Here is a 26785-nt window from a genome sequence, read left to right as displayed (position 1 = left end):
CCTTAGCTTTTCTCCGTTTACAGTAGAAATTTTCTAAGATATGACACTTCCCCTTCAACTCCATGCTTTCTTTGGCCCATCTTTTCTTTTTCTTTTTCTTTTTTTTTTTAATAAGAAAAAGCACTGGGAATGCTGAGGAGGGGCACATGGGAAAATGTTTAGCTTTATGTGGCTTGGTGGTGTTCAGATCTGTGGTAGAGGACAGTAGTGCCACAGCTGTGAGTGCTCCCAAGCAGTGCTGGGGACTGAAATCAGAATTTGCATTGACCATTTTCTAGGTGTGTGCCCTACCATTTGATTATTTTTCAAACCTCTTGCTGTCTCTTTTCTTTTTCTTACTTTGCTTTCTTTTCCCTTTTTTTTTAATCTTTCCTTTCTACTCTTTTTTTTTTTTTTGTCACACCAGGCAGCACTCAGGGGTTACTCCTGGCTCTATGCTCAGAAATCGCTTCTAGCAGGCTCGGGGGACCATATGGGATGCAGGGATTCGAACCACTGACCTTCTGCATGTAAGGCAAACACCTTACCTCCATGCTATCTCTCCAGTCCCTCCTTTCTACTCTTATTTCCTATTCTTTCTTCCCTTTATTTCCTTTCACTTCATTTGTTCCTACTTTTTTTTTGCCATCCTCTGGAGTTGAATATATTTAAGTAAACTATTTATGTTGTGCCACAAGAAATAAGATACAGAATAAACAAGGCAGTAAGCCTCTTCCCCCCACCCCCTCGTGAAAATCTAGTCTCTGAAAGGATATACAAGATTCCTTGGGTCACACAATTTATAGGTTGTGATTCTGGGAACCTAATCTGCAAAGTGTGTTAGTTGAAAGTGTGGTTAGTTGAAACAGGAAGGGCTTGAGTCTGGGGCCAGAAGTTTGAGTCTACATCCTTTGACTAATGAATGGTTCCAGCAGCAACTAAGAGCACCTCTCAGCCTTTGCTCTCTCCTCTGTAAAGAGCTAGTAATAATGAAGGATTATTACTAGGTGAAGGATGGAATTTAGTAAGTAATCACTCAACATGGATGACTTCTCAGAGGAGTATATTTGGACTGACTGTGGAGGGGTGAACCTGAGGCAAACGTGAGGAGGAGGTGGAGCAAAGGTCTGAGGCAGAGGTCTGAGGAAACAGGAGTATTTCTGAAATGCAGAATCTCATTTGGTGGCAGTCACCTGAGTGACATATATACCTGGATGGAAACTTGCTACCTGTGATGGGAGTGGACATGTGTCAGGGGAGATTCTTTGGCCTGTGTCTTTTTTTTTTTTTGTGTGTGTGTGTTGCCTCTTACCTTGCCTTTCAGCAAAGGTAAGAAATCTCACTGGACTGGGAAACTCCCGTCTCAGGGGTACATGAGGGAAATCACCACTCCTAGTTCCTCTGGCTGTGCTTTTCTTTCTGCCAGTGCTACTTGCTTTGATTGTTTGGTGATGCCAGAGATCAAACCCAGGCCCTCACACATTCAAGGCATCTTCCTGAGTCATGTTTTTTCCCCTCTTTGTTCTACTCCTCCTTTTTCTTTGTTTTTGGGACACAGCCAGCAATAGTCAAAGATTCCTTCTGGCTTTGCATTCAGAGATAATTCCTGGTGGGCTTTGGGGACCATTTAGGGTAGCAAGGTTAGCAAGGCTTTGGTTGGCAAAGACAAGTGCTCTATCTATTGTACTCTCTCTCCATTCCCCTTTCTTTCCCTTAAATAATTTGAACTATGACCCTGACCTTTGTAAAGGAGTAAGTATTGCTTTGAGATGCTTTGAGAACTGGTGAGGATTACTCCAAGACTTTCTGGGATTGACTGTCCTGACATACATATACATATATACACACATATATACATGTCCCTTCATACATTTACACATATATGCATGCATATATGCACACTCACACACTTAAACACACATGTGAAAATAGAGTTGCAGTAATAGGTAAATAAAATAGGGACCCAGAGAGCATTAGACTAGGATTTCAGAGATTGATTCTTCTTCTTTTCTCCTTCCCTTCCTCCCTACTTCCCTCTCTCCTTCCCTCCCTCCCTTCCTTCCTTCCCTCCTTCTCTCCTTCCTTTCTTCTATTCCCTCCCTCCTTCCTTCCCTCTATTCCCTCCCTCCCTCCATTCCCTTCCTCTCTCCCTCCCTCTCTCCTTCTTTCCCTTCTTCCTCTTCCTCCTTCCCTCCCTCCTTTCCTCCCTCCCTCCTTTCCTCCCTCCCTCCTTCCCTCCCTCCCTCCCTCCTTTCCTCCCTCCTTTCCTCCCTTCCTTCCTTCCTCTTCCTTCCTTCCTTCCTTCCTTCCTTCCTTCCTTCCTTCCTTCCTTCCTTCCTTCCTTCCTTCCTTCCTTCCTTCCTTCCTTCCTTCCTTCCTTCCTTCCTTCCTTCCTTCCTTCCTTCCTTCCTTCCTTCCTTCCTTCCTTCCTTCCTTCCTTCCTGCCTTCCTCATCTGTTTTAATTTGGTGGCTTATTCTGGGCTTTGTACTTGCTTCTGCAAAAAAGCACCATGTATGTGGTTACTATGAATTGAGCCCTTACATCTTACAGCTCAGAGGGTATTGCATTGAACGTGGCTATTCAGGCATTTTCCACAAGAGGGAGATGTGATCCTGTTTCAAACAATACAAATACAAAGTTTTGTTTGTTTTTGGGCCACATCCAGCGGTGCTCAGAGCTTACTCTTGGCTAGGTTCTCAGAAATCAAGGCACCATATAGGATGACTGGTATCAAACCTGGATCGGTCCCGGGTTGGCCGTGTGCAAGGCAAATGCCCTACCTGATTGGGGGCTCAGGCCCCCAATACAAATGAATACTTTTCTAGGAAAATTATCTTTCTAGGAAGTTTACTATACACTACACACCTTCTCATTTGTATTTAAAACTCTTTTTTATTATTAATTACATAAATGCTCAAATTTGAAACAAATTAAGTGCCAAATCCTTGTTTGACTTATAGTCTTTTTATGATGCTATATTTGAAAATATGCACCATTAGAGAGACATTAGCTGTTAACCAAATTGAAAAATCAAACTATTGATAAAAGACTTCCAAAGGTGTAACTGGTGGAAAAGAAATTGACGCCTAAAAAGACCAAAATATCTTAAAATAATTTTTGCAATTTTTCAATGTCCTAGATTTTTTATTTTTTATATTTTGGGCCACACCCGTTTGATGCTCAGGGGTTACTCCCTGCTAAGCTCTCAGAAATCGCCCCTGGCTTGGGGGGACCATATGGGATGCAGGGGGATTGAACTGCGGTCCTTCCTTGGCTAGAGCTTGCAAGGCAGACACCTTACCTCTAGCGCCACCTCTCCGGCCCCTGTCCTAGATATTGTTTGCCCTATTGTATTGTAGTTTATTGAATATTAATAAAATCTTAGTTTATGATCATTATTATATTTAAAATATTAAATAATATATATTTTCTACTGATCAGTGAGTAAATATTCCATTCTTTTAAGGGCCAGGAAGATAGTTCAAAAGACTGGCAATGCATGTTTTGCATGTGGGAGGCCCAGGTTAGATTTAGGTACTTTATGTTTCCTGAGCACTGAATATTCATTTGAGCACTGTGATCTCCAAGTATTGAGCCATGATCACTGGTGATGTAGTTCCAAACCAACCGACTCTCAACACAAAAAAGCATAATGAAATACTTTATTCTGTCTGTATTTATCCTTGTCAATATTTGGCTTTTATCCTAGTCTCTGTTACTCTCATCTATTACCTATCTTAGTTATATTTTATATTGTGAATTTACTATGCTTTATCTTGTTTTTATTATTTAATAATAATCATGTATGTCAATCATGTATTCATTTTTATCCAAAATTTTTCTTTCTTTTTCTCTTTTTTTTGGGCCACACCTGGGGGACCTCAGGGAATACTACAGGTTCTGCACTCAGAAATTACTCCTGGGAAGCTCAGGGAACCATATGGGATGCCGGGGAGTGAACTTGGGTCAGCCTCTGCAAGGCAAAAGCCCTTTGCACTGTGCTATTACTTCGGCTCCTTTCTCAAAAAATTTTCATAGTTGCCATATGAATGTCTTATTTGTTTAAAAATTAATATCTTTAAGCACCAAGATTATAAACATGTTTGTAGTTGGATTTCAGTTATGAAAAAGAACACTCCATCAGTTTAACATTCCCACCACCAATGTTCCCCATCTTACTCCTCCCTCACTCCCTGCCTGTATTCTAGACAGGCATTATATTTCTCTTACTCACTACCATTGTCATGATTAGTTGTCAGTGTAGTTATTTCTCTAACTGAATTCACCACTCTTTGTGGCAAGCTTCATATCATGGGCTGATCTTCCAGCCCTCATCTCTATTGTCTCTGTTTACTATTACAACAGTGCCTTTTATTTTTCTTAAAACCCCTAGATGAGTGAGACTATTCTGTGTCTATCTCTCTCCTTCAGACTTATTTCACTCAGCATAATTGTTTCCAGGTCCATCAATGTATAGGAAAATTTCATGACTTCATTTTTCCTGACAGCTGCATACTATTTCATTGTGTACTTGTACCGGTTTCTTTAGCCATCATCTGTAATCAGGCATCTGGGTTGTTTCCAGATTCTGGTTATTGTAAATAGTGCTATAATGAATATGGGTTGTAGAAGGCATTTTTGTATTGCATTTTTGTGTTTCTAGGGTATATCCCTAGGAGTGGTATATCTGGATTATATGGGAGCTCAATTTCCAGCTTTTTGAGGAATCTACATATTGTTTTCTGTAAAGGCTGAACTAGATGGCATTCTCACCAGCAGTAAATGAGAGTTCCTTTCCCCCTACATTCCAGACAGCACTGAATGCTCTTGTTTTATTTTATTTTATTTTTTAGTTTTTTAGTTTTTGGGTCACACCCGGCAGTGCTCACAGGTTACTCCTGGCTCTACACTCAGAAATCTCTCCTGGCAGGCTCAGGGGACCATATGGGAGGCCGGGATTTGAACCAATGACCTTCTGCATGAAAGGCAACTGCCTTACTTCCATTCTATCTCTCCGGCCCCCCCCTTTTTTTCTTTTTATTTTTTAAAGATGCCATATTGCTTTTAGTTCTATGTCTCTCTAGTTCCTCAGACCTTCCTTGCTTTTGATGACCTGACAGTTTTGAAGAGTATTAGTAATCTTTTGTAGCATGTTGCTTTATTAAAACTTGATCTTTTAGGGCCTGGAGAGAAAGTACAGTGAGTAAGATACTGCTGTGCATGTAGTTGAGCTAGTTTTTCTTTCCGAACCCTGTATGGTCCCTTGAACACTGCCCAAAATTGTTCTGAGTAAAGAACCAGGAGTAAGCCCTAAGCACAGATAAGCGTGGTGCCCAAACTTAAACAAATAACAAAAATTTGATCTTCATAAATATACTATTTTTGAGAGGTCACATCTTGCAGTACTTAGGGACTATTCCCAGCTTAGCTCTCTAGGACTACTCAGCAGTATTGGGGAACCATGTGGTACCAAGAGTGGATTGTAGGGCTCCCACTTATAAGCATATGCATCCATTTGGATTTTGGACTTTATCACCTGTTGTGATGGTGCTTGGCAGGTTGCTCTGCTATATAGTAGATATCCCCCACTTTTCTTAATATGTGTAGCCTGCACTTAAGGAAAGGGAAATAATACTTCCCTTTCCTTACGTCCTCATTTTCACTGAGAGTGGACTAACAACATGAATTATTTTTTTGGGAGTGAGAGTTGGGGCTCTACCCAGTGGTGCTCAAGGCTAATTCCTGACTCTATGCTCAGGGATCACTCCTGTCAGTGCTTGGGGGACCATATGTAGTATCAAGTGTTGAACCAGGGTTAGCTAGCTATATACAAGGCAAGTGCTTAATCCCTGTAATATATCTCTGACTTTTAGATCTAAAAACAAAACAAAACAAAAAACAGAGGGAGAGGGGAATACAAAACAAAGGAAAAATCCAACAACAAATGGCTTGCAATAAAATGGGGTCAGAGAGATAGCATGGAGGTAGGGCATTTGCTTTGCATGCAGAGGACGGTGGTTTGAATCTTGGCATCCCATATGGGCCAGGAGTAACCCCTGACACTGGCGGGTGTGACCCAAAGAACAAAAACCAAAACAAAACAAAAAACAACTGAAGTCTCCTGCTACCTTAGCTGAGCAATTAACTGGTTCAGTTCTGCAGTTTCAACACCTGTAAAGGATCGGATCAATTAGATAGGGGAATATTACCAATCAGGCCCTGGAGTGATAAATGGTACAGCTCTGTCCTTGTTATCTGTAATAATAACACAGAAGTTAAGCAATAGAAACCAAAGCAATCATAGCATTATACCTGTTCCCTGAGCATTTTTTTTTGGTATCTGTGAGGTCATGCTACCAGTCCTCCCACTGGTTCTCCAGTTCAGAAATGGCAATAAACACAGCTCTGAGTTACTTCTATTCAGGTTAAGTTTTCACTGGTGAAGTGCTAGCCAGACTAATGATTGCATTTACAGCTTTCAGTTACTTATCATCTGGTCTATTACAACCACGAAGCACATTTGCATATAGGTTCCCCAAAAGAAGTGGGCTTTATGTTAGGATCACTAGAATGCATTTACTTACATCAGCTACAGAAAAATAGTCTTTCTCTCCACCTTCATCTTGAAAACTTGCCAGATATTTGAATAAGTTTGGCTTCTTCCTTCCTTCCTTCCTTCCTTCCTTCCTTCCTTCCTTCCTTCCTTCCTTCCTTCCTTCCTTCCTTCCTTCCTTCCTTCCTTCCTTCCTTCCTCCCTTCCTTCCTTCCTCCCTTCCTCCCTTCCTCCCTTCCTCCCTTCCTCCCTCCCTCCCTCCCTCCCTCCCTCCCTCCCTCCTTCCCTCCTTCCCTCCTTCCCTCCTTCCCTCCTTCCCTCCTTCCCTCCTTCCCTCCTTCCCTCCTTCCTTCCTTCCTTCCTTCCTTCCTTCCTTCCTTCCTTCCTTCCTTCCTTCCTTCCTTCCTTCCTTCCTTCCTTCCTTCCTTCCTTCCTTTTTTTCTTCGCCACATCCGGCGGTGCTCAGGGGTTATTCCTGGCTGTCTGCTCAGAAATAGCTCCTGGCAGGCACGGGGGACCATATGGGACACCGGGATTCAAACCAACCACCTTTGGTCTGGATCGGCTGCTTGCAAGGCAAACGCCGCTGCGTTATCTCTTCGGGCCCTTGTTTCTTTGCATAAACACAGTAATACTGGAGAAATCTCCATCCGGGGCACCCCATTATTTACAGACAATTTCTGAGGATTGATCAAGGACAGAACAGGTGATTCACTAATAAATGCACCAATACTTTAACCTGTCACATCACAGTCACCAGGGCATGGCTGATATGAAGATAAGCTATGGGCTTTTCATAGATAGCTGTAACTATCTTGAGGAAGGTTCCTTCTAGCCCTATTTTGCTGAGAGTTTTCATCATGAATGGATGTTGGATTTTGTCAAACACCTTCTCTGCATCGATTGAAATAATCATGTGATTTTTGTCTTTCTTGTTGTTAATGTGGTGTATGATGTTGAGTGATTTGCGTATGTTGAACCATCCTTGCATTCCTGGTATGAAACCCACTTGGTCATGGTGTATAATCTTTTTGATGTAGTGCTGAATTCGGTTTGCTAAGATTTTGCTGAGGATTTTTGCATCTATGTTCATTAGTGAGATTTGTCTGTAGTTTTCTTTCTTGACAGTGTCTTTGCCATCTTTGGGAATGAGTGTGATATTAGTCTCATAAAAAGAATTAGGAAGGATTCCTGTCTTTTCAATGGTTTGTAAGAGTCTGTAAATCAGTGGTAGTAATTCTTCTTGGAATGTTTGATAGAATTCACCTGTAAAACCATCTGGACCTGGACTTTTGTTCTTGGGGAGTTTCTTACTGATTCAATTTCCTAAGAAGTGATTGGCCTATTTAGGATTTCTATATCCTCCTTATCCAGTCTTGGAAGATGATATTTTTCCAGAAATCTATCAGTTTCTTCTTGATATTTTTTTCGGGCCACACCCATTTGATGCTCAGGGGTTACTCCTGGCTAAGCGCTCAGAAATCGCCCCTGGCTTGGGGGACCATATGGGATGCTGGGGGATCGAACCGCGGTCCTTCCTTGGTTAGCACTTGCAAGGCAGACACCTTACCTCTAGTGCCACCTTCCCGGCCCCTCTTCTTGATTTTCTAACCTGACGGAGTAAAGTTGTTCATAATAAGTCCTAATGATGTATTGGATTTCTTGGAGGTTCTGTTGTAATCTCTTCCCTTTCATTTGTGATTCTACTTATTTGGGTGTTTTCCTTCTTTTTTTTTTTTTTGGTGAGTCTTGCTAGTGGTTTGTCAATCTTGTTTATTCTTTCGAAAAACTAACTTCTGGTCTCATTGATTTTTTTGTATTGTCTTCTTAGTTTCTATGTTGTTTATTTCTGCTCTGTTTTTTTTCCAGGTCAGAATTGCCTTTGATAAATCAGCGACCTGCAAGGTGAACCTCCGGGCCTCCTCTATCTAATCAATTCATCACATCCGAGCACTGGACCTTTCAGAACCGACTATGGGCTGGGACTAAACTAAAGTCTCAGGTGATGATGTCACTACCTCCAGGAAGACCTCACTGCACAGGGCCCAAGCAGGTGGGCTTCGCAGGAGGAAGGTTTTTCTCATCTTGGGTCAAACCCAGCAGGGATAGGGGATTGGGGGTTCGGCCCGATCAAATAAGATCAAGGGGTGCTGAGGTGGGCACACACACTCGCCTTGCACACTCACTCACGCTCACACATACACTCATCACGAACCACACCCCAGGCCGCACTGCACCTCTGCTCTGGTTTTTATTATTTCTTGTCTTCTGGTTCTGTTTTGGCTTCTCTGTTGCTGTTTTTCCAGCTCCTTAAGATGTCCCTTTAAATTGTTGATTTTGTCCTTCTCTTCTTTCCTGATATAGGCCTGTATTGCTAAGAGTTTCCCCCTAATTACTGCTTTTGCTGTGTCCCATAGATTTTCACAAATTGTCTCTTCATTATCGTTTGATTCAAGGAATCTTTTTTATTTCTTCCTTGAGTCCTCTTTGATCCAGCTGTTTTTGAGTAGCATGTTGTTTAGTCCCCAGGTGTTGGATTTTCTCCACAGCTTCTTTTTACAGTCAATCTTGATCTTTGTTGCATAGTGATCTGATAGGGTACTTCTAATAATCCTTATATTTGTGACTTTATGCAAGTTAGATTATATCCTAAGGCATGGTCTATTCTAGAAAAGGTTCCACGTGTACTTGAGAAGAATGTGTATCCTGTTTTCTGGGGGTGGAGGGTCCTATATAAGTCTATTAGCCCTAGTTCTTCTAATTTCTCACTTAGGGCTCTTATTTCTTTGCTAGTTTTCTGTCTGGTGGATCTGTCCAGTGATGATAGTGGAGTATTGAAGTCTCCTACTAATATCTCATTACCTTCCATATGTTTCTCTAGTTTTGTGAGCCAATGCCTTACATATTTTGCTGGCTCTGCATTTGGTGCATAAATATTGACCAGAGTTAGTACTTCATCATCTAGCATTTCCCTGATCAGTAAGTAGTGACGCTCTTTATCTCTGATCACTTTCTTGAGGTTGAATGCAATTTAGTCTGATATAAGAATGGTTGTCCCAGATTTTTTTGGGTTTCCATTGGCTTGAATAATTGATTTCTACCCTTTAATTCTGAGCCTGTGTCTATTCTATACTTTTAGGTGTGTTTCTTGCAGGCAGCTGAAATCCGGTTTTTGTTTTTTGATCCAAGGAGTGCTGGAACTTCCAGCTCACTTCATGAAGCTCACCACAAAGAGTGGTGAGTGCAGTTATAGAAATAACTACACAGAGAACTACCATAATCATGTGAATGAATGAGGGAATTGGAAAGCCTGTCTGGAGTACAGGTGGGGGTGGGGTGGGATGGAGTGAGATTTGGGACATTGGTGGTGGGAATGTTGCACTGGTGAAGGGGAGTATTCTTTACATGACTGAAACCTAATCACAATCATATATGTAATCAAGATGTTTAAATAAAGAAAAAAAAACAAAATAGAAGGAGAAGAGATACGTTCAGTTTGAGGTTATAAATTTTTTTTCTCTCTCCATATTATCGGTTGTTAAGTGTCTTCCTTAGTTTGCCCATATTTCTTTGCTTTGAGTTGGAGTGCCTGAGCTCCACAGGTCTGCCTGGATCAACTGCCCCTCCCCCACCCGGCAGATGGCGTGGTTCAGGCCCAGCCGCAGATACTAACCTGTTTTTAACTTTCTTGCATAAAACACTCATCTGCACCTTTTCTAACCTCTTCTCCATTCATTTTCTGGGGGCGGTCTTGCTGCCTTGCCTGCCTGCTATGTGCACCCAACACGGAGCACTGGAGGGCCTTTGTTGGTTCGGTGCTCCAGCCTTTACTGAAGACCAGATTCCCAAGTTAGCAGTCTAGGACCAAGCACTAAGGCCCTAGGAGAGAAGCTTTAAATCACCTGCTGGCAATTTGGAACCAAATTGCTAAACAGTCTTGCACCTAGCAGAACCAAATTGTTTTTTATGGTACTTATTAAAGATCTTTAAACCAGCTCTGTTGATTTATTTCCATCAGGTATCCACAATCTAGTATCATCAGCATTTCACATTAAAGCTTTCTTAAGACCAACATTAAGTTTGATGTAATAAATATGACACAGAATCGAGTTACCTTAACAATATCATGCACTCAAAAATGAACAATATTGTCTAAAAAGGCCAACCACAACAATTTGCAACTTTTTCCACCCAAGTATTCATTCTTAGAAACCTCTAAAGTCATAAATTTTTCTCCAGTAGAAATTTTAGGTGGGGCTGGAGAGATAGCATGGAGGTAGGGCATTTGCCTTGCATGCAGAAGGACAGTGGTTCGAATTCTGGTATCCCCTATGGTCCCCCGAGCCTGCCAGGATTGATTTCTGAGCATAGAGCCAGGAGTAACCCCTGAGCGCTGCCGGGTGTGACCCAAAATACAAACAAAAAAAAAAAAAAAAAAAAAGAGAAAAAGAAAAAGAAAATTTAAAAGGCCCATTTTTTCTGCTCTGGACTCCAACCCATTAACAAAACTAAGACGTTCTCCCTTAGCCAAAGCTCTCCTTTGATATGTAAAGGACCCACCTGGATCACTTTGCCCCCACCTCAGGTGGAGTTTGTTTGGGATTACAGACAATAAACTCTGGGGGGTACGGTAGCTGGGAAAGTTTCCCTTTTCAGATAAACTCCAGTAGAAAATTTAAAAAGAGCACCTCCCCGCCCCCCCCTTCTCTCTCCAGCCATTTTTCAACCTCAAAAGCGTCAAGGCAAATAGCTTCCATGCTTTTGATTCTGCCCTTCTCCCTTTCACCATACACATGTAGATAATTTCATCTTCCTCTGGCCTCAACTAAAGCATGGCAGGAAAGTGGCTGAGATGGTCGCAAAGTCCAGATATTCAGAACAAATTTATGTACTGATGATCATTTAGAAAAATTTGGAATTTATGGCCCTCCCCACTGTTCTCTGCCCTGTCCCTAATAGAGCAATACCAAGAGTGTCCTGGTGTATGTTCATGGGACCTAGGTAGCCTTTTTGGTGACTGAGTCATGTCAGTTCTATCCTGGGAGAGCCCCCAAATAATTGGGTCTGGAGTAGAAAGACAAAACCATACAACTGGAACAAAGTTTAATATGCCCTCACTGGCCAGCCAGGGCCATCCCCCAATGGAGATGAACTTGTTTCCTATTCTTTTTTTTGTTTGTTTTTTGTTTTTTGGGCCACACCCCGTGTGCTCAGGAGTTACTCCTGGCTATCTGCACAGAAATAGCTCCTGGCAGGCACGGGGGACCATAAGGGATGCCGGGATTCAAACCAACCACCTTAGGTCCTGGATCGGCTGCTTGCAAGGCAAATGCTGCTGTGCTATCTCTCTGGGCCCAGGATCGGGAACTTTTTATCAGAATTCAGAAATGTTGCTATTTTAGCAAATAATTTTCTTTAGGTATTAGCCCTGTTGTAAAAAGAGAATTTGAGATTTTTTTTTTTTTTTTTTTTTTGCTTCTAGGCTCCATAAACAAAAAAAACCTAGGGACTAATTTTGGGAATGGGTTGCAGGGCAACCCTTGGGCTGGTTGGTTTAGCAGACACTATATAGGGAACAAAAGCACTTCTCTGAAAAATGCCACCCCCTTCAACACCCCTTCCCAAAGGCCTTTCATTTTTATATTTGACCCTGTTAGATTCCAAGAATGTACATACTCAGAGGGGTAAAGACAAAAACAGTGTTTAATTTCTGCATCAAACTTCATTTAGCTCTGGTGGATGACCCTGGCTATTCCCCATCACTGCAGGCCCTTAGGGTGGACACTGCAAGCCCCAGACATATGGATAGAAAATTCAGAAGCGCTTAGATGTAAATTATCTGGGCTGTTAAATCCTTTGTTGGGTATTTGTGAATCCAAGAACAGTCCCCAGAATGAGAAATTACTTCCCATCCCCTTGTCCCCTTTCGTGGGGAGACCTTGGCAATATTTATCCGCAGCAAATAATAATCCACACAGACAAGAAGGATAGGGTGTAAAAGATTGGGCAAAGAGAGCGAGAGAATCCTCTTGCAGCCTGCAGCTTTCGCAAAAGGACCCCTCTCCCCTCTGCATCAAGCTATTTATTGCCAATTCCACAGCGCCCCCACCTGGAAGGGCTAGGTGGGGCAATAGTCACAGAACAATCCTAAGGTAATACTTTTATATACAAAAATTCCAAGAATAATCTTATGGAAACTTTTTCATATACTACACTTAGATACAGTGATGGGGTAGAAGGAAACTATTTCTTCTTCCTAGTCCCCAGGAAAAACTCCCTCCCCACCTTGTTATTTTTCCAACAGAGTTTCCTCCCAGACTTCTGCTCATGGGAGATTGGGCTTCTGGGAGCAGCTTCCCAAGGGCCCTGAAGATCTATCTCTGATCTGCAGGTAAAATCTTCAATTGCTCATCTCTACAGTCTTTGATCCTGTATATTTTCTTCCTTTTTCTTGCTCTCCTGTTGTTTCAGGAGGATTTTTTTTTCTTCTAGTCCACTCCACTACTTTTCTAAAGTTGTTCTGTCTAAGCTTCAACACTTGGATGAATGGAAGCAAGTCTCTCTGTTGTCTTTCAAGGGTTCAGCTTCCAGGAAGATCAGCCATCAGACTCCATGCCCCAAGTCGCCTCTTTTCTATTATGAAAAGTTTTCTAGGAGGATGACACCTGAACCCAGGTGTCCAGCCATTTGGAGTCCTGGTTTGTTTTGGAGACTCTTGTTCACAAAGCCTGCTGGTGCTGTTTGAACCCTCTCCCAGTTCTTTTACTCTGTCCTTGGCAGCATGGACGTTAACAATGGTACTGTAGTGACTGAGTTTATTTTGCTCAGTTTTTCAGGTTTGGGATCCCGTAGGAGCTCTCTGTTTTGGGGGGTGCTCTGCATCTATCTGGTCACCTTGATGGGAAACTTACTGATTATCCTCCTCACACTGGCAGAACCTGCCCTGCACTCCCCCATGTATTTCTTTCTGCGTCACTTCTCCCTGCTGGAGATTCTCTACACTACCACCATCGTGCCTCGGATGCTGGCTGATCTCCTCTCCTCCTGCCCCACCATCTCAGCTGCCAGCTGCTTCACACAGATGTATTTCTTTGCCCTTTTTGGGGTAACTGAGTGCTGTCTGCTCACGGCTATGGCCTACGACCGCTACGTTGCCATCTGCCGGCCCCTGCATTACAGCACTGTGATGAATCAGTGTGCCTGCCTAGGCATGGTGGGGGCCTCCTACCTCATGGGTGTCATCACTGGCACCACACATTCCATCTTCATCTTCCCGTTGTCTTTCCACGGGACCCACACAATCCATCACTTTATGTGCGACATTTTGCCTGTGCTGAGACTGGCTAGTGGGAACACTTTCTGGGGTGAAGTGGGCAATCTTGGTGTCACGATAGCCTTTATTTTGACCCCCTTCTTACTCATCATGGCCTCCTATGCCTGTATTTTAGTCAACATCCTTGGCATGGCCTCATCCCAGGGACGCCGTAAAGTCTTCTCTACCTGTTCTTCCCACCTATTTGTGGTCCTGTTGTTTTTTGGGACTGCGACTGTGGCCTATACGAATCCTGGGGCAGGCTCCAATCAGGACACAGACCAGATTCTAACTTTTTTCTACACAGTTGTCACTCCCATGTTCAACCCTTTTGTGTACACTTTGAGGAACAAGGACGTGGCAGAAGCCATGAAGCGGCTAGTGAAGAGATATTTTAGGAACCCCTGACTCTCCCCAGTTTTGGAGACAAGGGCCTGGTTCTTCGGCAGTATCAAGTGGGGAGAAGCTGGGACCTGCAGGGTCTGCCTTGCTCAGTGCAGCATGTTTGGGGTTCTTGTCTCCATCACAGAGCACAGAGCTCTGACATGCTCAGTGTCTCACTTCTGGAGCTTCTAACAAGGCTGACCCGATCGATCTGTTCACTGATGCAGGCTTGGAGAAACACATTTGAGAGAAGGTTGAGGAAGAAAGGGGACTGTAACCATCTATGTGGTCTTTCCTAAGCTTCTGAGCAGCTGACAGGGACCAGGTTCTGGAAGCTTCACATTTTCTTTCTTTTTCTCTTTTTTTTGGTTTTTGGGTCACACCCGGCGATGCTCAGGGGTTACTCCTGGCTGTCTGCTCAGAAATAGCTCCTGGCAGGCACGGAGGACCATATGGGACACCGGGATTCGAATCAACCACCTTTGGTCCTGGATCGGCTGCTTGCAAGGCAAACACCACTGTGCTATCTCTCCGGGCCCAGCTTCACATTTTCTTTCCCTGAAAAGTTTTTCTTTTCCCTTGCAAAGCTTTTGACATTAGTTACTTCAGATCCAACAAAGTTCCTTTACTCCAAGTGTGAGGTGAGATCTGGGTAGCTGACCTGGCTCTATCAGTTTAGATTCTGAGACTTGCTTGTTTCTGTTTTAAGTCTGGAAGATCTGTTGACATTGTTTGCTGTTTTTTAACTTCCTCTTTCACATTTGTTGACATTCTCTGAATTTTCTCTTCTTGTTATAGCTATGTTCATGTAATTCATCCCTACTGACTGATCAGAAGGGACATTCTGGTCCTTAGCACCCAAGATGACACTTAGATCTCTAGCTAACAGCCCACTAATTCTACCTGGTTCTACTTTAATAAGCTGGTCAGACTTTTATTGTTTATAAATGGACCATTGCTGCTTTTGAATGAAGTAGGATGGAACAGGAATAAGCAAGGAAATCATTCTTAAGGTAAAGAAAACCAGGCCTTTGAAATAGTACTGCTTTTCTTTTAATTACAAACATAATATATATAGAGATATGTATAAAAAATATTACCAATTGGGCTGTAACAATGTCCTTTGGGATCTCATTACAGTCTGGATTTGATCTGTATATAACTATTTTATAATTTGTGTATAAATCTATATATAAATTTTAAATAAGAAAAATAGGATTATAGTGTCTAATTTGATATGTAACCTTCATTTCCCATTTTATTATTATTATTATTATCACTTTAAATAATTACTTTATTTAATCACTATGTTTACTGCATTTTATGATTAACTTTTATTTATACAATGTGCACTGCACTTCACCAGTGCACGTTTCCACCACCAGTGTCCCTAGTTTCCATCCCACTCTCCCCTCAGCCTGCCTCTTGGAAGACATTTTACTTCTCTCTCTTTCTCTTTCTCTCTCCATTTTATTCTCCAGTTTTTTTTTTAACACTGTGGTTTGTGCTACTGTTAATGAAAAGGTATGTATCATGCATATCACTTATTTTCTTTTAGTACTTTATTTTGGTCCAGCATGATCAGTTCCAACTCTCATTGTGATAAAAGTTTCCCATCTCTACCCTAACTGCACTACTCCACTATTTGTGGCAAGCTTCCTACTATGGACTGGTCCTCCTGACTCTCATCTCTATTGTCTCTGGATATTATTATCCTAATATCCTTCTTGTTTTCTTATATTCCACAAATGAATGAGATTACTTTTTCTATGTCTGTCCCTCTTCCTCTGTCTCATTTTACTCAGCACAATAATCTCCATATTCATCTATGTATAAGCAAATTTTATGATTTCATTTTCCTGAACTGCTGCATTTTTGCACTGATTGATATAATCACAAGAATATATCATGTGGTACTTATGGTGCTGAGGGGTTAGTCTTGCCTTTGTGCTCAAAAATCACTCCTGGTGAGATTAGGGGCCTATATGGAATAATGGAGATTAAACCCAGGTCAGTTGACAAAGATGTGTCCTACCTCTGTTCTATCACTCTGACACCCACATTCTGTCCTTTATTAATACTACTAATGCATTTGCGACCCTTTATTCCCTATCTCTTGTATTTTTATATATACCGTTTACCCCCTCCCCCACTAAATTTTTTTCTTCTCCTTACTATATTTTGGGGCCAAGTTTATTTTCAACAACCCCCATTTTAAGCTAGTGCATTTCTTCATACAATTATTCTAAATGCCACACATAAATGATATCATCTTGTATTTATCCTTCTTCTTCTGGCTTACTTCATTTAATATAATATCTTCCAATTCCATCTATTTGCAGCAGCAAATTGCATGATTGCATCATTCTTTACAGCTATGTAGTATTCCATTGTGTACATTTTCCACATCTTCATGATCCACTTGTCTGTAGTTGGACATCTAGGTTGATTCTAAGTCTTAGCTATTGTACTAAGTGCTTGAATGAATAGTGGTATGCATACATCCTTTGGATGAGTTCTTTTTTTTGTCATACCCACTGACTCTCAGGGATTATTCCTGGCTATGTGCTCAGAAATCTCTCCTGGCTTGGGACCATATGGGACCCTGAGCTCTGTTCTGAATCAGCCGCATGCAAGGTGAATGCCCTACTGCTGTGCCATTGCCCCCACCCCCATATTGTTTTATTTTAGAGCCATGGCTTATTGGTCTGACACAGCAGGGTTCAGCTCCCTCTCTTGTTAGCCTCTTGGCCTTGCTGTTCCCCTGGCAAGTATGGTGACTCTCTTTGATAAAAAAAATATAGGTACTGTTCATTTGCATGGAGATTTTGGTAGCTCACAAAAGGCAGTAGAGGGAAGTTTTCCCTTGTTCTTTGTGATATGTGCCAGTGTTTGTGGTATGAGATGAGATCTCATTGTGGTTTTGATTTACATCTTTCTGAAGCATTTTTTTTCATGTGCCTCATCTGTATTTTTTCTTTGAGAAAGTGTCTGTTCATTTCTTCTCATTTTTTGATGGGGTTCGATGTTTTCATTATCTTGTAAAGTTCTGTCAGTACCTGGTATATATTAGATATTAGCCCCTTCTCTGATGGGTTTTGTGTGAATAGTTTTTCCCATTATGTGGGTGACATTTTTACCCCAGTCACTGTTTCCCTTGAAGTGCAGAAGCTTCTCAGTTTAATGTGATCCCATTTATTTATTTCTGCTTCCACTTGTTTGGACAGTGGTGTTTCCTCCTTGAAGATGCCTTTAGTTTCAATGTCATGGAATGTTTTGCTTATATTTTCTTCTATATTCCTTATAGTTTTGGCTTTGCTATTAAGGTCTTAAATTCATTTTGATTTGATCTTTGTCCATGGTATTAGATAGAGGTTTGCTTTTCTGCATGCTGTTGACCAGTTGTCCCAACACCATTTGTTGAAGAGGCTTTCTTGCTCCATTTTGTGTTTCTTGCCCCTTAATCAAAGATTAGTTGATTGTATGTCTTCTGATTTTTCTCTGAATACTCAAGTTCATTCCATTGTTCTGAGGGTCTGTTGTTATTCCTACACCATGTGTTTTAATGATTATTACTTTGTAGTACAATTTAAATTTGAGGAAAATGATGCCTCTCATCTTCTTTTTCTTCAGAGATGCTTTAGCGATTTCTGAAATTTTACTGTTCCAAATGAATTTCAGGTGTGTTTGATCCACTTCTTTGAAGAATGTCATGGATATTCTTAGAGGCATTGCATTGAATCTGTACAATGCTTTGGAGAGTATTGCCATTTTATTGATGGTAATCCCCTCAATCTGCAAGTGAGGTATATTTCTCAATTTTCTTTTGTCTACTTTTATTTCTTGAAGCAGTGTTTTATAGTTTTATTTGTATAGGTCCTTCACCACTTTATTTGACTCCAAGGTATTTTAATTTCTGTGTTGTTATTTTGAATAGGATTTTTTTATTATTAAATATATTTTTTATTTAAGTAACATGATCATATTTGGGTTACAGTCATAACCAGAACATCCCCTTCACCAGTGCAACATTACCCCCTCCCCCCTTCCCATCCCCTGCCTGTTTTCAAGACAGGCATTCTACTACAGTAATTTGTTTTTAAGTTCAGTAAGTTGTATTTTTTTTTCCTTAAAGGATAAGAGTAAAAAAATATAGTAAAGGTGTGATAGTGGCAATCGCCAATGTTTGCATAGGTCCAGAAAAATGGAGAAAATGGGAAAAAAAATCCTTGACCTGATTACAAAAAGACCTCACCCCAGAAGTTTATTGGCCTAAGACAGACTCTGGGTTCCAGGCATACCAGTCTATCCAACTCCAGTCATTCTCAAGGTCCCGGTGAAACTTTTGCACACTTTAGCTATAGTTGGTATCAGACTTTTATATTTAAAGACTCTGGATTCTGTGCATTTCTTTCGTTGATGTCAGGCTGATGTGGAGCATCCTCTAGTTTCAGCATATCATTAAATGCAGAGCAATCTGCACTGCATGCAGACTGTTGCTGAGTCACCTGGGTGTTGGGAGTACTCTTTGGAGTCAGTCAATGCCAAAGCAGTGGTAGGTCTTCTCTGGTAGAGGCTTGGATCCTGGGAATGTTTTTTTGTTTTGTTTTGTTTTTTTTTTTGTTTTTGTTTTTGTTTTTGTTTTTGGGCCACACCCGGTAATGCTCAGGGGTTACTCCTGGCTATGCGCTCAGAAGTTGCTCCTGGCTTGGGGGACCACATGGGACGCCGGGGGATCGAACCGCGGTTCGTCCAAGGCTAGCGCAGGCAAGGCAGGCACCTTACCTGTAGCGCCACCGCCCGGCCCCGGATCCTGGGAATGTTAAAGACAATTGTGGTTGTTTCCATAGTTCAGGTGTGTGTGGGCAATGCCCATTCTTCTGAGGCCTGAGCCAAATCATTATGCCAATGTTCAGGGTAAAAGGCCTAATTACATTACCAAATTTGTGTTCCCATCTCTATTAGATAAGAACTTGTTTGTATATGTATTATTTTCCCTTGAATGGGATTTTTTACATGTCTATTTCTTCTCTATCTTTATTTGTGTATAAGAAGACCATTGTTTTTTGTGCATTAATTTTGTGGCCTGATAGGCCATTATTTTCTTTTGGAGCATAGTGGAGAAGTCATACAGTTTTTTGTTTTCCTGTTCAGAAGATGGCATCAATTAGTTGGAGGCTCCTTGTTTTTCTGGTGACAATGTGATTTCAGTGCAGGTGTTTTTCTCCCAATCCATTTTCAAAAGGAAAGACCCAGAGTTTTTTGGTCCATAGTCCAGTTTCACACGAGAGGCTCTAGTTGCTCATGTTATTTGATTTCAGTCATAGAGTTGGCTTGTTTCTGTTGGAGGTTGGAGGGGGTGACATTTTGTAGTTCATGCTGAAAGGAAAATATGCCCTCTTCCTTTGTGCAAATGCCACTTAAGTATCATCTCTGGTCAGACTATCTGGGAAGTATAAGTGATCATTATTTTCTTTTCAAAGGCAGGGATATTATTTTCAAAGGCAGGGATATTACCTGTTTTGTACATCAGCACATTCCTAGTGCCTAGAGAATTGCTGACACATTACATATGTTCAATACTTATTTGCTATATATCAATACATAAAAACTGATTAGCATAGTGTACAGAAAAATGAAGTGTTAATGAACCTCATCTGACAGTTAGAATGATAACGAATGCTATCATTTGCATTTATTTTTAAAATTTAATTTACTTTATTTAGAGGGCATGTGTCACACTTATTTACAGATAAGAGGAAAATTAATAAAAAAAAGAATATAAAGAAATAAAAGAAGACGGACCGCGGTTCGATCCCCCGGCATCCCATATGGTCCCCCCAAGAAGCCAGGAGCAACTTCTGAGCGCATAGCCAGGAGTAACCCCTGAGCGTCACAGGGTGTGGCCCAAAAACCAAAAAAAAAAAAAAAAAAAAAAGAAATAAAAGAAGAGGGAAGAGAAGGGAAAAAAAAAGAAGTATCATGACAAGCAAATTTGTGAAAAGTATTGTATCTTTAATAAGGTCAGAAACGGGCCCGGAGAGATAGCACAGTGGTGTTTGCCTTGCAAGCAGCCGATCCAGGACCAAAGGTGGTTGGTTCGAATTCCGGTGTCCCATATGGTCCCCCGTGCCTGCCAGGAGCTATTTCTGAGCAGATAGCCAGGAGTAACCCCTGAGCACCGCCGGGTGTGGCCCAAAAAAACAAAACAAAACAAAACAAAACAAAACAAAACAAAACAAAAACCAAAAAAAGGGGCCGGGCGGTGGCGCTAAAGGTAAGGTGCCTGCCTTGCCTACGCTAGCCTAGGACGGACCGCGGTTCGATTCCCCGGCGTCCCATATGGTCCCCCAAGCCAGGAGCGACTTCTGAGCACATAGCCAGGAGTAACCCCTGAGCGTCACCGGGTGCGGCCCAAAAACAAACAAAAAAAAAAAACCAAAAAAAAAAACCAAAAACAAAAACAAAAAAAAAGGTCAGAAACTCATTGCCAGAAGGTTTAGTAAGCTCTTGTTGCTAGCTGGACCATTTTTAAATTATTATTTTATTTATTTAAAGAAAATGCATCATGTAGTTGATATAGTTAATCATGATATATTGGATTATGTAAAATTATAGTCAGCAGTGAACAAAAAGTTATTGAAAAATGAAAATAAAAAATGAAATTGAAAAGAAGAAAAAAATAAGAAAGAAAAAGTATAGTAGCAAGTTCATTTGTGAAAATTATTGTATCACCAATGAAGTCATTAATACTATGCTAAATACTATAATACTATGATTTTTAGGGACATATTCTCAGCTGCAGGGCATCATGGAAGGAGGCCTGTGACTACATTTGTGGACTTGGTTACAGCTGGTTACAGCTGCCAGGCTTTCCCAGAAGAAATGAGATACTTGCAATCATTCCAAGAAAGCCCTGGTGATAGCACCCCAACACCTGGTGTTACTGAAGTGTGGTCAGATCATTATCCCCACAGGGAATTGTCGCTGGTCAGTGATGAGGCAAGTCATTGGGAAATCAGTGATTCTGGGTGAGGTAGATAGCAATCATGACTTCAGTAGGGTGGGAGCTTGGTGGGAGATGGCCAGCTCTGTGCTGTGTGGGTTTGTGTAGCTGTCATCTTTTATGGCTTGGTTTAAATCTCATTTGAGAACAGAGTGAGTCTTTGGAGCTGACCAGGTTCAAAATGGCGATTGAATTTGCAGCTGACAGACTTTCAGAGAAGAAGGGAGATACAGGGAAATGTGCTCACACTCAACCAAAAAAAAAAAAATCTCCAGTGACATCAGCCCAAATTGAAGTGTTGTCAGATGAGCATCCCCTCAGGGAGTTTTAGAGGGTCAGTGATGGAGTAGTACATCAGGAAAATGATGATTCTGGGTGATGTGTGCAGCAAGCATAGCTTTAGCGGGCATGTGATGGTGGTGGTAAGCTTGGCCCACCCTAACCCTAACCCTAACCCTAACCCTAACCCACTGGACTGAGATGTTAGTTTTGTGCTGTGTGGGCTTGTGTAGCCATAATCTTTCATAGCTTGATTTATATCTCCCTTGAGAAAAGATTGAGTTTATGGAACTGGCCCAGTTCAAACATGGTGACTACAGTGTTTGTGGGTATGGTTCCTAGCTAACCATTCTGATATTTCATTTGTTTTTAAACATTAAGTGGCCTCAGCTACACATTGGCATGTAAATTGGTATGTTCTGATGGGGGTGACAGTATTAAACAAAACAGAAGTTGCCATGTGATCCAGGAATTCAAAGCACTATTACTGGAACAGCTGCTTTTGTGGGGCATGTTTTCAGCTGCTAGGTCTTCTGGTAGTACAAGAAGGCAGAGGAGTGTGTGGCCATATTCACTTGTAAACATCTTGATGAATCAGCCCAAATACCGGCACACCTGAAGTTTGGTAAGACTGGTATCAGAAGAGGAATTGTGTCAGTAGAGGAACGGTGAAGCAAGGCCATAGACAAAGTGGTAATTATGGGTGATGGATATAGCAAGCATGGCTTCAGCAGGGCAGGTAGTTGACCCACGATCAGGATATACACTTCACAAATTGAAGCCAATCAATTCTTGTTTTATTTGTTGCTTTTTGGGCCATACCTGGTGACTTTCAGGGGTTACTCCTGGCTATGCACTCAGAAATCGCTCCTGGCTTGGGGGACCATATGGAATGCAGGGAGATTGAACCGAGGTCCTTCCTAGGCTAACGTGTGCAAGGCAGACGTCTTACCACTTGCACTACCACTCCGGCCAATTCTTATTTTAGCTGAATAAAAATGTCATGTGAAAAGTCAAGAACACAAGCAAAAGCCCCTTGCTCTCCAGGCTGTGTGTGAATGCTTCCCTAGCTTTTTTCCAGTTAAAGTATACATTTTCTAAGATATGACACTTTTTCCTTCAATTCCATGCTTTCTTTGGTCTATCTTTCCTTCATTTTTAAATAGAGAACACATCTGGAGGTGTTGGGGGAGGGGCACATGGGAGAATGCTTAGCTTTATGTGGACTGGCGGTGCTTAGATCTGTGGTAGAGGACACTAGTGCCACAGCTGTGGGTGTTCCCAAGCAGTGCTGGGGTCAGGGACTGAAATTAGAACTTGCACAGACCATTTTCTAGGCATGTTCTCTAGCATTTGATTAGTTCCCAAACCTCTTGCTTTCTTGCTTCTTTTTTCTTACTTTGCTTTTTTTTCTTTTCCTTTCTTTCTACTCTTAATTTCTATTCTTTCCTCCCTTTAGTTTAGTTCCTTTCATTTCATTTGTTCTTACTTTTGTTTTTTTGGCCATTTTCTGGAGTTGAATATATTTAAGTAAGCTATTTATATTGTGCCACAAGAAATAAGATACAGAATAAAAAAGGCAGAAGCATCTCTCTCTCTCTCTCTCTCTCTCTCTCTCTCTCTCCTCCCTCTCTTTGGTGAAAATATAGTCTCTGAAAGGATATACACGATTCCTTGGGTCACACAATTTATTGGTTGTGATTCTGAAAACCTAATCTGCAAAGTGGTATGTGTGGCACTTGAAAAAGAAGGGCTTGGGTCTGGGGCCAAAAGTCTGAGTCTGAATGGTTCCAGCGGCAACTCAGAGCACCTCACAGCCTTTGCTTTCTCCTCTAAAAGAGTTAGTAATAATGTAGGATTGTTACTAGATGAAGGATGGAATTTAATAAGTGATCACTCAACAGGGATGACTTCTCAGAGGAGTGTATTTGGACTGGCTGTGGAGGGGTGAACCTGAGGCAAACATGAGGAGAAGGTGGAGCAAAGCTTTCAAGCAGGAGGACAGGAAACAGGTGTATTTCTGAAATGCAGAATCTCATTTGGTGGCAGTCACCTGAGTGACATATATACCTGGATGGAAACTTGCTACCTATGGTGGGAGTGGACATGTGACCAGAAAGATTCACAGTCTGTGGCCTTTTTCTTGTGTTGCCTCTTACCTTGCCCTTTGGCAAAGGTAAGGAATCTCACTGGACTGGAAAACTCCAGCCTTAGGGGCACCTGAGGAAATCACCACTCCTTGTTCTTTGGCTGTGCTTTCCCTTCTGCCAGTGCTACTTGCTTTGATTGCTTGGTACTGTCAGAGATCAAACCCATACTTTCAAATCATGTGCTCCATCTTGAATCACGTTTTTTCCCCTCTTCTTTCTTCTGCTCTTCCTTCTACTTTGTTTTTGGGCCACAGCCAGCAACTGTCAAGGATTCCTCTTTGCTGTGTATTCAGGGATCACTCCTGGTGGGCTTTAGGGACCATTTGGGGTAGTAAGGATCAGGATCAGGTTGGCCATGTGTTCTACCTACTACACTTTCTCCAGTTCTCTTTTCTTTCCCTTAAATGATTTGAACTATGACCCTGACCTCTGTAAAGGAGTAAGTATTGCTTTGAGATGCTTTGAGAACTGGTGAGGATTACTCTAAGACTTTCTGGGACATATACACACACATATATATATATATACACATATATATACATGTCCCTACATACATATACACATATATGCATGCATATATGCACACTCACACACTTAAACACACATGTGCAAATAGAGTGGCAGTAATGGGTAAATAAAATAGGGGCCCAGAGAGCATTAGATTAGGATTGTCAGACATTGATTTCAGTCCTAGCTCAGACACCTGGTACTACTATTTTTTTTTGTAGGACACCTAGAGATGCTCAGGACAGGGTTGGGGACCATATGAGGTACCAGGAATTGAACCTGGTTTGGCCATGTGCAAGTCAAGCAAGTACCCTGCCCATTGTACTCTCTCTCTAGACATAGCAAACAACACCTCCTCTACCCTGTCATTGAATAGTTGTATTACTTGACCATTAGTTTTTCTTGTTATTTGATTTTGGTTTTTGAGGCCACTTTCAGTGAAGTTCAGGGATTACTTCTGACTCTGCATTCAGGAATAACAGCTGACAGAGCTGAAGGGACCATATGGAGTGCTGAGATCAGACTGTGTGCCATGTGCAAGGAATGTGACTGTACTATTTTTTTATCTTTTGAAGAGGTAGTACCTCTTTTATTTTGGGGGGGTTTGGGTTACACCTGGCAGTGCTCAGGGGTTACTCTGGCTCCATGCTCAGAAATCACTCCTGGCAGGCTTGGGAACCATATGGATGCCAGGATTTGAACCACCGACCTTCTGCATGCAAGGCAAATGACTTACCTCCATGCTATCTCTCCGGTCCCGCAGTAGTACCTCTTTTAATTATATATATTATTTATTTATTATTTATCTTTATATATTATTAAAAAATTTTTTTTTGGTTTTTGGGTCACACCCAGCAGTGCTCAGGGTTTATTCCTGGCTCCACACTCACAAATCGCTCCTGGCAGGCTCGGGGGACCATATGGGATGCTGAGATTTGAACCAATGACCTTCTGCATGAAAGACAAATGTCTTACCTCCATGCTATCTCTCCAGCACCTTTTTAAAAATTATTTTTTATATATTATTTTTATATTTTGTCACACACAGTGATGTTCAATGCTTACTTCTAGCTCTGCACTTAGGAATCACTCCTGGCCAAACCCAGGGGATCACATGTGATACCAAAATCTAACCTGTTTGGTTGTGTACAAGGCAAATACCATACTGACTGTAATATCTTTACCTGGAGATATTATCTTTTTTTTTTTTTTTGGTTTCTGGGTCACACCTGGCAGTTACTCAGGGGTTACTCAGAGTTCTGAGTTCAGAAGTCACTCCTGGCAGGCTGGGGACCATATGAGATGCTGGTATTCAAACCAGGGCCCATCCTGAATTGGCTGCGTGCAAGGCAAACACTTTACTGCTGTGCTATCTCTTTGGCCCCAATATCCATTTTCTTTTGAGGAGGAGGAGCCCCAATATCCATTTTTAACATTATGAAATTAGAGCAGATATCAGCAAGGCTTCTTATTTTTCTTCTTGGTGTTTATTTTTTTATTTACTTCTTTGGGGGGGTCATACTTGGTGGTACTCATGGATTACTTTTGGCAAGGCTTGAGGGACAATATGGGCTACGTAAGTCCTTATCAACTATATTCTCTCTGGCTCTTTTTTTTTTCTTCTGCTTATTTTTTGGACCACCTAGTGGGGCTCAGCATCTATTCCAAGATCTATGCTAAGGGGTTGCATGTAGTGACATTTGGGGGATACAGTCCTGGGGAGCAAACCAATAATTACCTCACACAAAGCATGTACTCTCAGCCCTTTGAATTATCTCTCCAGCCCCTCAAGGTCTCTTTCTCTGAGCTAAAGGTAGACATATCACAAAGAAAATAGGATGGACATTGAGGTTGGAAGCTGGGTTTATTGTTGCAGGCCAATTGTGTTGAGTTCTGGTTCTGCTGCGGTCAGGCTCTGTGACCTTAGAAAGATGGCCCACCTCTCACTGCCATAAAATCACATGTGGGGTGGGGTGTAATAAACTTCATGGTGTCAGGATTATGTGAGTTTATTTATATGGCAGTGCTATGCACTGTATAGGACATATCCTATTACTGATCTCAGCTCTGTCCTTAATGACTTTGGGTAATTCATAACAGCTTTTCTAGACCTCTTTTCTCCTCTGTAAACTGGAGTTGGGACAAACAGAAGCTCTCAAGCCTTCCTTCCTTCCTTCTTTCCTTCCCCCCTCTTTCCTCCCTCTTTCCTTCCCTCCCTCCCTCCCTCCCTCCCTCCCTCCCTCCCTCCCTCCTTCCTTCCTTCCTTCCTTCCTTCCTTCCGTCCTTCCTTCCTTCATTCATTCCTTCCTTCCTTCCTTACTTCTTTCCTTCCTTCCCTCCCTCCCTCCCTCCATCCCTCCTACCCTCCCTCCCTCCCTCCCTCCTTCCCTCCTTCCCTCCCTCTTTCCTTCCTTCCTCCTTCCTTCCTTCCTTCCTTCCTTCCTTCCTTCCTTCCTTCCTTCCTTCCTTCCTTCCTTCCTTCCTTCCTTCCTTCCTTCCTTCCTTCCTTCCTTCCTTCCTTCCTTCCTTCCTTCCTTCCTTCCTTCCTTCCTCCCTCCCTCCCTCCCTCCCTCCCTCCCTCCCTCCCTCCCACATCTGTTGCTGTTTGGTGGC

The 26785-nt window shown here is 41.9% G+C and overlaps 2 protein-coding genes and 1 pseudogene across 2 annotated transcripts in view; 2 read left to right on the top strand and 1 right to left on the bottom strand.

Annotated features, from left to right (window-relative positions):
- DNAJC14 (DnaJ heat shock protein family (Hsp40) member C14) overlaps window positions 1-26785 on the top strand; it is a 1080043-nt gene that overhangs the window by 283553 nt on the left and 769705 nt on the right. The window lies entirely within an intron of this gene.
- On the bottom strand, window positions 8400-8780 carry LOC126023296 (uncharacterized; annotated as a pseudogene).
- On the top strand, window positions 13316-14254 carry LOC126022998 (olfactory receptor 9-like). The gene has a single exon (XM_049784038.1). The coding sequence runs from the start codon at window positions 13316-13318 to the stop codon at window positions 14252-14254; it is 939 nt and encodes a 312-aa protein (XP_049639995.1).

Source organism: Suncus etruscus, chromosome 11, assembly GCF_024139225.1.
Source record: "Suncus etruscus isolate mSunEtr1 chromosome 11, mSunEtr1.pri.cur, whole genome shotgun sequence".
Taxonomy (NCBI): Eukaryota; Metazoa; Chordata; class Mammalia; order Eulipotyphla; family Soricidae; genus Suncus; species Suncus etruscus.
This window is presented reverse-complemented; position numbering and strand designations above follow the sequence as displayed.